Here is a 12605-nt window from a genome sequence, read left to right on the forward strand (position 1 = left end):
GATATTGTTTAAAAAAAAAAAAAAAAAAAGTTATTGTGATGTGAGTTGTGTGTGTTTGTATTTGGCCTGCTTGTTTTTTACAATATGTTTTTAACGCAAGCTACAGTATATCTGCCACAACCTTCAGGAATTATTTGGACAACTCCGCTCTAAAGTATAGAGTGGGGGCCAGATGGGACCTTCTACCTTTAGACTGTCCTTGAAAGATATGTAATTAAAACATCAAAATTAGATTTAAAAAAAACAAAAAAACACATTTTATTAATTTCAGTCAGTATTAGCATGATTTCTCTTTCACATCACCTCCCTCCCACCCCCCCCTGTTCTGTATTTGTCTGTGAACTCGCCAGTGGCTGGGCAGGCTCATCAGGGAAACAAAACAAAGCCATCTGGTTTCTCAGGCCCTACACTGCCCCCGCACTAAACAACTGACCAGGGGAAACTACCCTGTCCCGGTCGCAGTCCCAGGACTGCTCTCTCCTAATCCCTGCCCTCTGCTTGTCCCTGTCGGAAGAACTTACCGGTCAAAGACCTTTCAAAACCATTTCTCTCATATAAACCTCATAGAGTGGTTCTGTTTTGATACTTCCTTTTTGTCTCAGTAAAATATTAACCATTACACAGACAGCTAGCAAGATATGCTGTCTACATAAACTACACTCCACCCTCGACTGTCTCCATTTAACCCTACATGCTTCTACTTAACATCAGCTGGCCCAGTGAATACAAAAACTTGAGCACCAGACTGCCAAGTTGCCACCTTCTCTTGTTCAACGGTAGCTCCTTCCAGTCACAGTCTGGCCCAACTCACCTCTCTGGCTAACGTCTACAGGGTGACATCCAGGGTCAACTCTGTTGCCAAACCTTTTTCAAAGGCCAGGATTCCAAATGTCCAGAATTAAACAAGTTTTCTGTGATAAAATGCTTCTGCCTTTTAGAGCTGATATGTTTCTTTCTGTGTTTTTCGCTGCGATGAATGTGTAGGAGGAACAGAAGCAAAGGGAATGACTCCCTACTGTTGCTCCTGTTTACAGTTCATAGACATTGCTTTGAATATCAACGAGGAGGGGCCTTTGTGCGCTTTTGCTTGGGAGCCTGCTCATGGGCTCTGCAAGTATTCAGGGATATTGAAAACTGCTTTTCCCCTTATAATTATTCTGTAATTGTCCCCACCTGCAGTCATCTAAAATGCATAACTAATCTCTGAATGAAATGCAGAACCACTGTATATTATTATAATTAACTGTATGTGGATACATGCTAACAACATGTTTGTGATCTCATTCATCACATGTCACTATCCTGTCCATTAGACTGTGTAAGTTATCTATGCAGCAAACACCATGGTTGAATGCTGAAGCTAATGCAGAAGTACCTTTTAAGCTGCAGTCAAATCTATTTTCTGACTTTCTTTAAGTAACAAGAAAGAACTCTTTTGAAATACAAAGTCAGCATTTGTTTTTACAAGAAGTAAGTAAGTAAGCTAAATGTACTTATTCTTAAATATATATCTGAAAGGTGATTTAACATACAGTATATCAACTGGGACATCAACTCCAATGCATTTTTATTCAGCAAATACATCCAACTATCCTGGATCAAATGTTGTCTACTATGCTAATATACATTTTTTTTAATGGATTAGAGATGGTGTGCAGGAATTACATTTATTAAGAAAAGTCCATGTCCTTAAAAAGAGTTATGATTGGGGGCGGGCTTGCTTGATTGGCAGGTATCTTAACCTGTCACATTCAACCATAATGGTTGCATTTCTTTCAGTTTCCCCCAGGTTCTTCACTGTTTGCAGTTTGTATATGATCCAATGATACTTTTAATTTGCACTGCATATTCATCTGTTTGTTTTTGACACTTGATTCACCCACGAAACATTCTCTGCCAGATCCATTCTGCTACACACAGTACTCCTGAACACCTATGAACACCTGAGAGCTACTATAATTCATTGTTTTTCCTAAATAGATAACATCCTGGATGACAAGCCAGAGGGGAAGAGCTCAGCAGACAAAGAAGAGCAACCTGTTGATGAAATACCGAAGAGGATGAAGAAGTCTGATAGCACCACGCAGAGCAAAGGAAAGGTAGGGAACTACAGTATGACATATCCCGAAGAAGAAGCCCACTTCATAGCTACTAGGTGCCAGTGGGTAATTTGGCTGTTTGGATTCAAGCCACTGCTTATAAGTTATTTATTTTGGTTAAACCATTTTTGCTGGTAAAAACAGAAAGAGGATAGAGAAGAATATATATTCTTAGATTGAATTTGCTGATGATGTAAAACTATGAAATGTGGACAGCAATCTGGCATGGACCCTACTCTCTTCTGCCTGTGTATCTATGAAGTTCAGCTTTAGCTCCAATTTCTTCAAGTCAAGTCTTTTTAAGTAAAATATTTACCGTGTTGTCCGTGTCCTGTGTCTACCTGCACCTGTAGGTGTTCGACATGGAGCTGGGCGAGGAGTTTTACCTTCCTCAGAACAAGAAGGAGAGTCGACAGATTGCCCAGGAGCTGTCTGACCTCATCATCTACTGCCAGGCTGTGAAATTTCCTGGTAGAGAATATTCATCATTCAGTCTCTTTGTCACACACGTAGCTCTTTTTCTTTCTCACGGATTCAATGTGATTTATTCTCTGTCACAATCTTTTTTCCATCCTCACCTCTTTTACTTTTGACATGCTATCCTTTGCAATATCTCTTTTTTCCGTCTTGTCTCAGTCTAATCCACTCCCATGTTATATATAAGGGGTCAAACCTTTCCCCATATATATATATATATATATATATATATATATATATATATATATATATATATATATATATATATATATATATATATATATATATATATTTTATTTTTTATTTTTTATTTTTTTCATTGCTAGACATTTAATATACCAGTGTTACACTCCATTCCTCTCCCACACTGGACACCCACAGAGATGACGAATCCTTTTCTCCCCATGGGAAAGATATGGTTACTTCATTGTGTTGTCAGTCCCAGAGCATCACAACAAACACCAGCGTTGTTATATACCGTCCCTTTAAGGAAATGTTTTTGGGATGTCCTGGTGGCTGAGTATAGTTAGTACCCAAGCTTCGAATTTGATTGACTTTGATGGGCCTTTGTCACATGTCACTTCCCTGTTTCTTCCACTTTTAACTGTCTTGCTACAAGGTGATATGTCAACATTTTAAAATGGTTTCATTTTAAATGCATGACAATGCTCTCTGTTCAGCAGTTTAGGATGTTTGACTTTGCTTTCTGTACCCTCATAAAACTCCTCGTATTTCCTCTTTATTGGGATCTATCTTCATTCCATGCTACCATTTATCTCAAATATTTCTTTTTGTGTAAATATCAACCTCTTATCTCTTCTTTCCTCCCTCAAGTGTCCTCTTCTCTGCTTGTCTCCTCTTTTCTTTACATGACATTTGCCCTTATAAACGTTCCTGTGTTTCCACTGGTATTTTATTTGTTTACTGTTTCCAATGACCTGAGATCTGAGAAAGAGAAGACGGGGCAAATGGCCCATTTCAGACAGCAGACTGGTTGTTACTCTCCGCTGTCTGAACTGGTTGCAGACATGCTATTTCTAAAAACTTGTCTACAAACATTTAAATCATCTTAATTCAGAAAATGCGTTGCACATTTCTTAAATATTTTCAAGACAGCGATTTGACACCAAATACAAAATAGCTCCAGATTAACAGTATTTTTGCATTAATATTCAGGTTCTAGGTTTTTGGGAAAAACAATCTTTGACATTGGTCCAGTATTAAATGTAAGTACCTTGTTTATAAGTAAACAATGTAAGTTATTGGGCAATTGTGCACCTTCTAATTACGTTCACAAAAGAGCTTGTGTTGCCATTGTCAGGCTCAGATTAATATTATATAAGTGTCTGACAACATTATGGAAAGGATTTCTAAGAAGGTCAACCTATCTGTTAAAGAGTAAGATCAAGATAAACATAAAAACATCCGGGAAATTGTGTTCGCTAAAGCCACCAGACTCCATGTAAATATACAGTAATTTTAGCATTGTAAAAAATATACTTCATTCAAAGTTTACAGTTACAAAATAAAACTATGAAAAGCCGTTTTGGTTTGTCTTTCCACTTTACCAACAATCACAACTCAAGTTATGGTTGAAATAAACACATAGTTTACCAATTTACATGTGAAAATAGGTTGGCTCTATACACTCGAAAAGTATTGTTTTTTTTAAAAAAGGGAGTCTGGTGGGTTTAGCGCTAGTGATCTCACAGCTGTTTCTGATTAAACAAAAAGGTCTTAAAGAGGTTTTAAAAGGCCTATCTCCGTAGGGATCCTTTCCATAATGTTGTCAGCATGTCAGTGGCAAAAACAGCACTTTTAGTGGACAAAATTTGCCCCATAGGGTTACATTACAGCACGGTTGTTGTTCCCATCAGTCACTTACATACAAAAACATAGGAAAATAGTGTCCATGTTGAAAAAAAACGAAATTACCCTTTAATGACATTAGTCATAACAAACAAGACCTTTGCAAAGATTGGAAGCATCTATCTGCTTCTATGCTGCATTCTTCATGTTATCCCACAGATTTGATGAACTTATGGATTGATTTATAGAACAAAAATAAGCTTGTTTTAAAGGCAAAAACTATTAGTTCTAATCATATGTGCTCATTAAAACAAACGCACTTGGAGTGATGCCTGGGAGGGAGAACACCAACTTCCTCAATATGATAAAAATTGATGGCATTTAGAGAAAATGAATGAGAAGATTTATGGATGTTTCGAAACAAATTGTGAATACTGATGTACATGAAGTGTTGTGTCTCTAGTCTGGCTGTGTTGCATTATTGACCACTTTCCTCTGTCTGCCTCTTGTGTGTGGGAACACAGGCCTGTCCACGCTGTCTCCAGCCGGCTCTGGCAGAGGGAAGGACCGGGGGAAATCCAGGAAGTCCATATTTGGCACAGCTCCCGCTCGCTGCAGCACAACAGGAGAGATCGTGACCCAGAGCCGCACCCCTGGGAAAGGTACGCAGGGTTGGTGGTTCGGGGTGGTAACTGTTAGTATGAGGGTGTGCATCTGGAAAAGGAAGATATATTAATACGTATTTTTGTTCAATTTTTAGGTGTTTCAGAGATATTTTGAAAATGGGTGTGACTAAATGTGAATAATTTGATTGTATAAGCAGCTGAACAGTCCCCACAGTGCAAAGCAGGCACCAAATATGCCATTATAGATTAGAAGTGATAAATGAGGTTAGTTTCTTGTAAAACACAGCACCATAAGGAGTCAGAGTATCAAGAGTGTAGAGGATTTAAGTAGATACAATTCTTGTGACAAACTGAAATACTGACTTTGTTCTTCTGCAATGCAGTAACGGAATCTTGATCCATATTTCATCAGCGCTGTCTAGTTTCTCAGTTTGACTGTGGTTCACAGGCAATCAATGACTCCTCGGCTCTGATTGGTTGTTTTTCTTATGCCAGTAGGAGCACCAGGAGGAGGCAGAGGGATTTATGTAGTACTGTCAGGTTGAGCAAATATGACAAAAAGTTTTTTTTGCACGAAAGGTACCAACTGTAGCTTTAATAAGCAATAATAAATATAAATTAGATAATATTCATTAGGAGTTCTCTCACTCTCAAAAACTGTCATCAGATTGTAATTAAAATATTGCTGAATCCTAATTGGTCCTAAGAGCAGTTCTAACTCTACATGGAGGACCACATCGCTCAACGTAAGAGGCTGAGAGAGCAAATTGGTTTTCAAGGCCTTTAAACGTATCTGTCCTCCCTCTAGGTGGTGCAGAGCGGCTAAGCTGGGAGGAGCAGCAGACGTCTCCCATCCTCAACCCCCCCACCTCTCTCAGCGCCATCATCCGCACGCCCAAGTGCTACCACATCTCTTCCGTCAACGAGAACGCCGCCAAGCGCCTGTGCCGGCGTTACTCTCAGAAGCTGATCCAGCACACCGTGTGCCAGCTGCTCAGGACGTACCCAGCAGCCACCAGGATCGACTCGACAAACCCCAACCCTCTGCTTTTCTGGCTGCACGGTATCCAGCTGGTGGCACTCAACTATCAGACTGATGGTGAGGAGAGATGCAGTTTTCTTTGTATGCAAAGGAACATCACTTCTAACTTAAACAGCAAGTTCAATGAATGTTTGTGTCACTCACAAGGAAACATTACCTCCGCTAGGGAAGTTATGTTTTCGGTTTGTTTGTTGGTTTGTCCGTTTGTCAGCAGGATTACGAAAAAACTACTAGAATTTTCATGAAACTTTGTGGAAGTGTGTAGCATGGGCCAATGAAGAACCCATTAAATTGTGGAGCGGATACGAATATACGGATACACAAATTATTTTTCCCTTTACCTTAACATTGTGAGATAGGGCGTTTGTGCTGGGTTCATGTGGTGTCGGAATAATCGAGAAAATGAATTCCCGACTGGGAGAATTCACATTGCATTAACATTGTGTGATAGGGCATGCCTTGTGGAGGTCTGCACTCTCCGAGTGCCCTTCTAGTTATTTATTGTATATATTTATATCAGATGGTCCCAAATAGTAGTTAGTGGAAGAGAAAGGAGAGTGTATATTCTGTTCTACTCTGTCATCTTCCTCCTTTGTAATGCAATAGAAAACAACTTTAAGGCCTCCTCTTCATGGTAATGTTAGCTTTTTACAACTTAGCACACCCTTAAAAATGGCTAAAGGCTTTAATTCTAGATGATGATCATGATTATCAGAGCCTCTTTTTAAGGGATTGTTGATCTCAAGGTGCTCCACTGCTTGTTTATTTCTGCTTTTCTTTTTTTCTCTTGAATTCTCTACTGTCTGTGTTCGCCATCTGAACTCTGACAGATGAAGTTATTTTCTCTAAAAGACATTAAAAATAATCTCTTGTCCTCCTCCGTCTTATTCTCTTTAGATCCTTGTCTCACTCCCTATCCCTTTTTTGCTCTTCCTTTAGTTCACTCCTCTCATGTTTTCTCTAACTCTATCGCAAATAATTCTTTCCCTTTGGAAAGTTTGAAAAGTTTATTTTTGGAAAACATGATCACCCTGTTGTGTGTGATAAGACCCCAACATGCAATCAGACATGCAGGGTTTATTTATTTATTTATTTCTTTCAGTCTGGTTGATCTACATCAGAGCGAACAACCAAAAAGGAATAAACAGGAAAAATCGCTGCCGTTAACAATACCCAAACTGGATCATCTTTGTCTTTAATACCTCTTTTGCTAATGCCCTCAAGGTAGAGTTAAGGTTTTTCTTTATTGCTTGTTAATATTATAAGTCCCTCTTTTCTTTCCCTCCCAGACTTGCCCATGCAGTTAAACACAGCTCTGTTTGAGGCCAATGGTGGCTGTGGCTACGTCCTGAAGCCGGCGGTGCTGTGGGACCGTACCTGTCCGCTCTATAAGCAGTTCTGTCCGATGGAGAGGGATGTGGAGAAAATGAGCCCCGCCGTCTATTCCCTCACTGTGAGTTAAGATGACATATAGAGAAGAATGGACGATCAATCAGGAAGACTACTTTATCCTTGATAGTTTGTTCTCTGTACTTTCATCCTTACTCCTTTTGTTTCACACCTTCAGCCTTCTGCCTATTGGTATTTTTTTTCACTTACCTCTTTTAAACTCTGAATTTCAGGAGTGCTGCATATTCATTTTCTTAAGTAAGGAAAAAGAATCACAAAATAGCTATTTACGTTTGGAAAGTGTTTCATTTTTAATTCCATATACCAGTGAATGAGAACAGGACCTTATAAAAGCTCTGCATTGCATTATCATTTTCTGTACATCATTTTGTGTCACTCATTGCACATTGTTTGTGGAAATGATCAATGAAGGCCTGAAGGTTATCACACACAATCTGTTTTTTTAAAGTTGTGTATGTACATGCATGTATGCACTGCATGTGTGTGCAAACTGTAGATTATCTTTGCATCGTCACTGAAAAAACAAGAGAAATTACAGTCTCAGAAGCAGACTGTTTTAGAAGTGGAACAGGGAAAGGTTTATTTCATGTCATGAGAGATATTGCATAAAAGTGAAACATAATGTAAGTAAAGATGATTATGTTCAGTGGCTGCCTTTGCTTTTTCTGAGAAAAACCAGCAGTATATAAACAAGAGGGATGATCTCACACTTATAAAACGTGTGTCTTAAGACAGACTTAAGATGAAATAGAGATTTGTTTGCACGTCCGAGTGACTTCACTCCTCTGGCCTGCTTTGGTTTTCATCAAATGAAATGAAAATAAAGAGGAAAGTGTAAAAAGAATCTTAACGGCATGTGTTGCTCATACATGGTGTGACTATCATTACTCATTAATCATCACACCTCTTTCAGATTGTGTCTGGTCAGAACGTTTGTCCCGGTAACACCGCTGGCAGCCCCTGCATTGAGGTGGATGTTCTGGGCATGTCCATCGACAGCTGTCACTTCCGCACCAAACCAATCCACCGCAACACCCTCAACCCCATGTGGAGTGAGCACTTCCAGTTCACCGTGCACTTTGAAGAGATGTGCTTCCTGCGCTTCGCCGTAGTGGAGAACAACAGTTCCCAGACTACCGCTCAGAGGACACTGCCTCTGAAGGCCTTAAAGCCAGGTAGGAGTCTCAGACACAACAGATGTAACCGAGAGAAAGGATGCTTTCTGCACAAGCACCTGTAAATATTAAATCATGTATAAATCAATTACAACGTCTGCAGTGAATATACAATTCAAAACAATTGAGGCCTGCGTCTTGACTTGTGTATGGCTAATGTGTCTTGTTATGTCCTGACTCAGTGTCATAAGCTAAATGTAAACAAAAGATTATATAAATTTACTCAACCTATTACAAGACGCTTAACTGTTTTTTTGTTTTGTTTTTATCGGACCATTCAGTGTTATCGGTTTATGTGTAGTCAAAGTATATTTTCATGTTGTGTGTTTCAGGTTACAGACATGTCCAGTTGAGGACACAACATAATGAATCTCTCGAAGTGTCAAGCCTGTTTATCTTCAGCCGCAGAATAGAGGACGGTCCCACAGGGGGCGCCACTCCCTCATCACTGGTAAGACTTGTCAGCTCTTCAAGTTCTGAGATGCAGGGGTTACATTTGATACTGGAGCTCCACTGTGCTTTAAAGGCTGTCGGATAAAGCAGAAATGTCATGACGATATGTTTCATAATAACCTGCTGCCTTGCATCTCTCCTGCTCTCCACACAGCTGTTCAGTTCAGAGGAGAAACGTGCCTCACGGCAGCACAGGGTGACAGTGTACGCAGCGCCTGGTCCTGAGCTCTTCACTGTGTTCTGTCTTACAGAACAGACGACCGCCAAACAGCTGCTGGACATGGTTAGTACTTTGGAAGCAAGGATTCATGATGCTTGGATAATGTGATTGCAGCCTGAGCAAAAGGCAGTCCCACACACTCACACAGTTTTTTGGCTCTCTCTTTTCATATGTGTCATATATTACGCAGGTTGCAGCATCTACAGGAAACCCGTCACAGTACTTTCTGTGCGAGGAGAAGGTTCCTCTGTTGAAGGAGCGCAGCGAGGTGAAGCGCTGTGCTCAACATCGTCCTCTTGCGCCCGAGGAGGAGGTGGTCAGACTGGTCTCCAGCTGGAACTCTGAGGAGGGATACGTGGGGAGGATCAGCCTCAAAACACGAGAGGAGGTACACACAGAGACTAACTTACTGTAGTAGAAACATAAAGCTGATCTCAGAGTGGATATTATTAGCATCGAGGACCTGTGTCTTTATAAAAAAACAAAAAGGGAAGTTGCATTTTTCAACATATTTGTTGAATGACAAAAAAAAACCCCACTTTAATCGCCATGTAGGAAGCACTTGATACACACTTTTTGTGACCCATCATGAAGACTATGGCTCCCCCTTGTGTTTTTTTTTAATTTTTATATATATATATATATATATATATATATGTAATGATGCATTGAATTAACAGCCCTTGTGATACCTCACCCAGAGGCACTCTGCTATAGGAGGGAGAGTAGCTTCATTAAAGTAGCTTAGTTTAAACATTTTCTTGCATCAAACTGATCTGGTGCTGGTTTAAATCTGGAATCTGCATATATTTGCTGTTATTGTGTGGTTTTATTCTTGCAGAACTTAAATGAGAAGAACTCGTTGCTGGAGGGAGAAGACGAGGTGACTGTGGGAGGTAGAGAAGGAGGAGGAGGAGGAGGAGGAGGAGGAGGAGCAGAGGACGATATGTTCTTCATCCAGGTGCATGAAGTTTCACCAGAACAGCCTCACACTGTGATCAAGGCCCCGCGCTACAGCACTGCTCAGGACATCATACAGCAGGTATGGAGAGTCAAGAACCTTTCTAAGCTTTGATTTGAAACTTCGCAAGATGTGTATACCAACCTTAAAGTGGCTTGATTTGTTTCTCTGGTCAGACATTGTCAAAGGCCAAGTATTCCTGCAGTATCCTATCGAATCCCAATCCATGTGACTACGTCCTAATGGAGGAAGTGACCAAGGACGCCAGCTCTAAGAAGTCCTCCACCGCTAAGCCCCTGCAGCGGCTACTGCTGGATCACGAGTGTGTCTACCAAGCTCAGAGCCGCTGGCGTGGCGCGGGAAAGTTTATTCTTAAACTCAAAGAGCAGGTAGCTCTAAACATGATGGCTGATTTCCAATGCTAAAGACTTTTTCGATTTTTTTATTTTGCATGTGTTTTACTTATGTGCATTACATAACTCCTTTGAGCATGTTTCGACTTTGTATGTGCTTGCATGAACTGTTTCTCATGCTGCTCATTCACATCTCAATTAATCCATGTTGTTGTGTGCTCGTCGTTGTATTTTAACACCTGCATGATAGATTGTATGGGCTTTTTAACCTGTCGCTGCTTTCCTTGTTTGTAACCGCTTTTGTGCGCTTTGTTGCTCTGTGTTAAGTTTGATGTGCTCATCTTGTTCCAATGTTTTGTATGTTGTATTTCTGTCAGTATTTATTTATTTATTTTATTTATTAATCATCCTTTCACACTCGAGGTCATTTGTGCTGACATGTTTGTAAGTAAGATATTTAAATGAGCTGGCTCGTTGAATAAAGGTTCAATTATCTTTTAATTTAGTTTAGTTTCTTTCTTTTTTAAATAATTTAATTAAGACATGCTGAGTGAGGAAAAGGATATGACTACGGATCAAGAAAACAATCATTTAATTTCTGAGTATGAAAAAGGAAGCAAGAGTGCACATTAAGGATGGAAAAAGTATTAAAGTATGGAAGAAGGAAAAACTGCCTGCACATTTCTGTATGTTCTTTCTGTATTTCAGTAACATAAATCTATTTCTGCTTTCAGGTGGTGCGGGAAGACAAAAAGAAAGTAATTTCCTTTGCCAGCGAGCTTAAGAAGCTGACCAGCCGCAGCCGCAGCATGACGACTGCCGGTGGAGTGGACGGTCCTGCCCAAAGTAAGGATGATAGAGCTGCATGCTGTGTGGCTCTGACAGAGCTCCAGGAGTGAGGCTCACACTCTGCCTGCTGTCTGTGCATGGAAAGGCAACAGAGGTACCGTATGTTGTCTCTAACACCTAACATCACAAAAAGGAGCAAAACATTTTAAGGTGTCACTCTGTTTAACTTTAACATTTTTACAATTTAAAATACAAAATTCTAAAGTACATTGTGTGTTGCATTTCTCAATACAAAGTGGGCAAGGTATTGGGCAAGGTTCTGTATAGAATTGACATGGATTGTGACGTGTTTGGGATGTAAGTACAATGAAAAAAAACTTTTTTGAATTGCTGGTAATGCATGAAACCCACTTTTCTTCTCACAACTTGAAAAAAAATGATAGTCAAAGTCATTTTTTTCCTGTTTCAGGGTCTGAATTAGGTTCATGTAATGTAACATATGATCTTTAGGTATTTTCTGAACCGTATGAACTTAATTCAGAATCCTTATTTAACCGTTTTTTATATTACCTGTTTATTCTAATAATATATATATTTTTTTTTAAATGTAAATGAATGTGTTGCAAAATGATTTAATATAACTGAACTTGTGTTTGTAGCAATGTTAGCGATGCACTTCAGAGTCTGTTATCATGAATTGTTTACATTATTATGTAATTACATTTCATTTCCAGCAATATTTCATCTGTTGTATGTAACAGATGGTCTCACTTGCAAAAAATCATTATGGTTGTGATGTTACTGACTATTGTTTACCAGTTTGTCTTTAAACCATAATCTGTGATCCTGTGCAGGGTATCTGTCTGCAGGTCTGAAGGCATGGGTGGCAGAGGGCAGAGTGGGGGCAGGAAGGTTACTTCAGGCCTCCTCCTCCTCCTCCTTTAGGGGGCAACTCGAACCTGTCCACCTGCCCACCTCCTCTCTGACCCCTCCAGCCTGGACGCTTCACCTCCTCAGGAACTGGAAGATCCACAAATGAAGTCCAGAGAGAGAGACTTGGGTTAACTACTTCTAAACTTGGAAGATTCTCCTTTCCCAAAAAATGCGAGGTGTTTCAGCGAGGGTCGGATACTCTCCTCTCTAAATCCTGTCTGATCCTGCCTTGTGTTAGTTGAGCAAGTGGAGGAGAAG

The 12605-nt window shown here is 40.0% G+C and overlaps 1 protein-coding gene across 5 annotated transcripts in view; it reads left to right on the forward strand.

Moving 5' to 3' along the window:
- Positions 1–12357, forward strand: part of plce1 (phospholipase C, epsilon 1) — an 80892-nt gene extending 68535 nt beyond the window's left edge. For all 5 annotated transcript variants that reach the window (XM_078278561.1, XM_078278563.1, XM_078278564.1 and 2 more), the window contains 13 exons: positions 1981–2099; positions 2453–2570; positions 4910–5047; positions 5820–6110; positions 7343–7506; positions 8377–8638; positions 8971–9089; positions 9246–9374; positions 9502–9699; positions 10153–10353; positions 10449–10661; positions 11360–11568; positions 12269–12357. In XM_078278561.1, coding sequence (XP_078134687.1) covers positions 1981–2099; positions 2453–2570; positions 4910–5047; positions 5820–6110; positions 7343–7506; positions 8377–8638; positions 8971–9089; positions 9246–9374; positions 9502–9699; positions 10153–10353; positions 10449–10661; positions 11360–11524 — 2117 coding nt within the window. In that variant the 3' untranslated portion in view covers positions 11525–11568; positions 12269–12357. The remainder of the gene's footprint in view (positions 1–1980; positions 2100–2452; positions 2571–4909; positions 5048–5819; positions 6111–7342; positions 7507–8376; positions 8639–8970; positions 9090–9245; positions 9375–9501; positions 9700–10152; positions 10354–10448; positions 10662–11359; positions 11569–12268) is intronic.
- The last annotated feature ends 248 nt before the right edge of the window (positions 12358–12605 follow it).

This window comes from Sander vitreus, chromosome 21, assembly GCF_031162955.1.
Source record: "Sander vitreus isolate 19-12246 chromosome 21, sanVit1, whole genome shotgun sequence".
NCBI classification, from domain to species: Eukaryota; Metazoa; Chordata; class Actinopteri; order Perciformes; family Percidae; genus Sander; species Sander vitreus.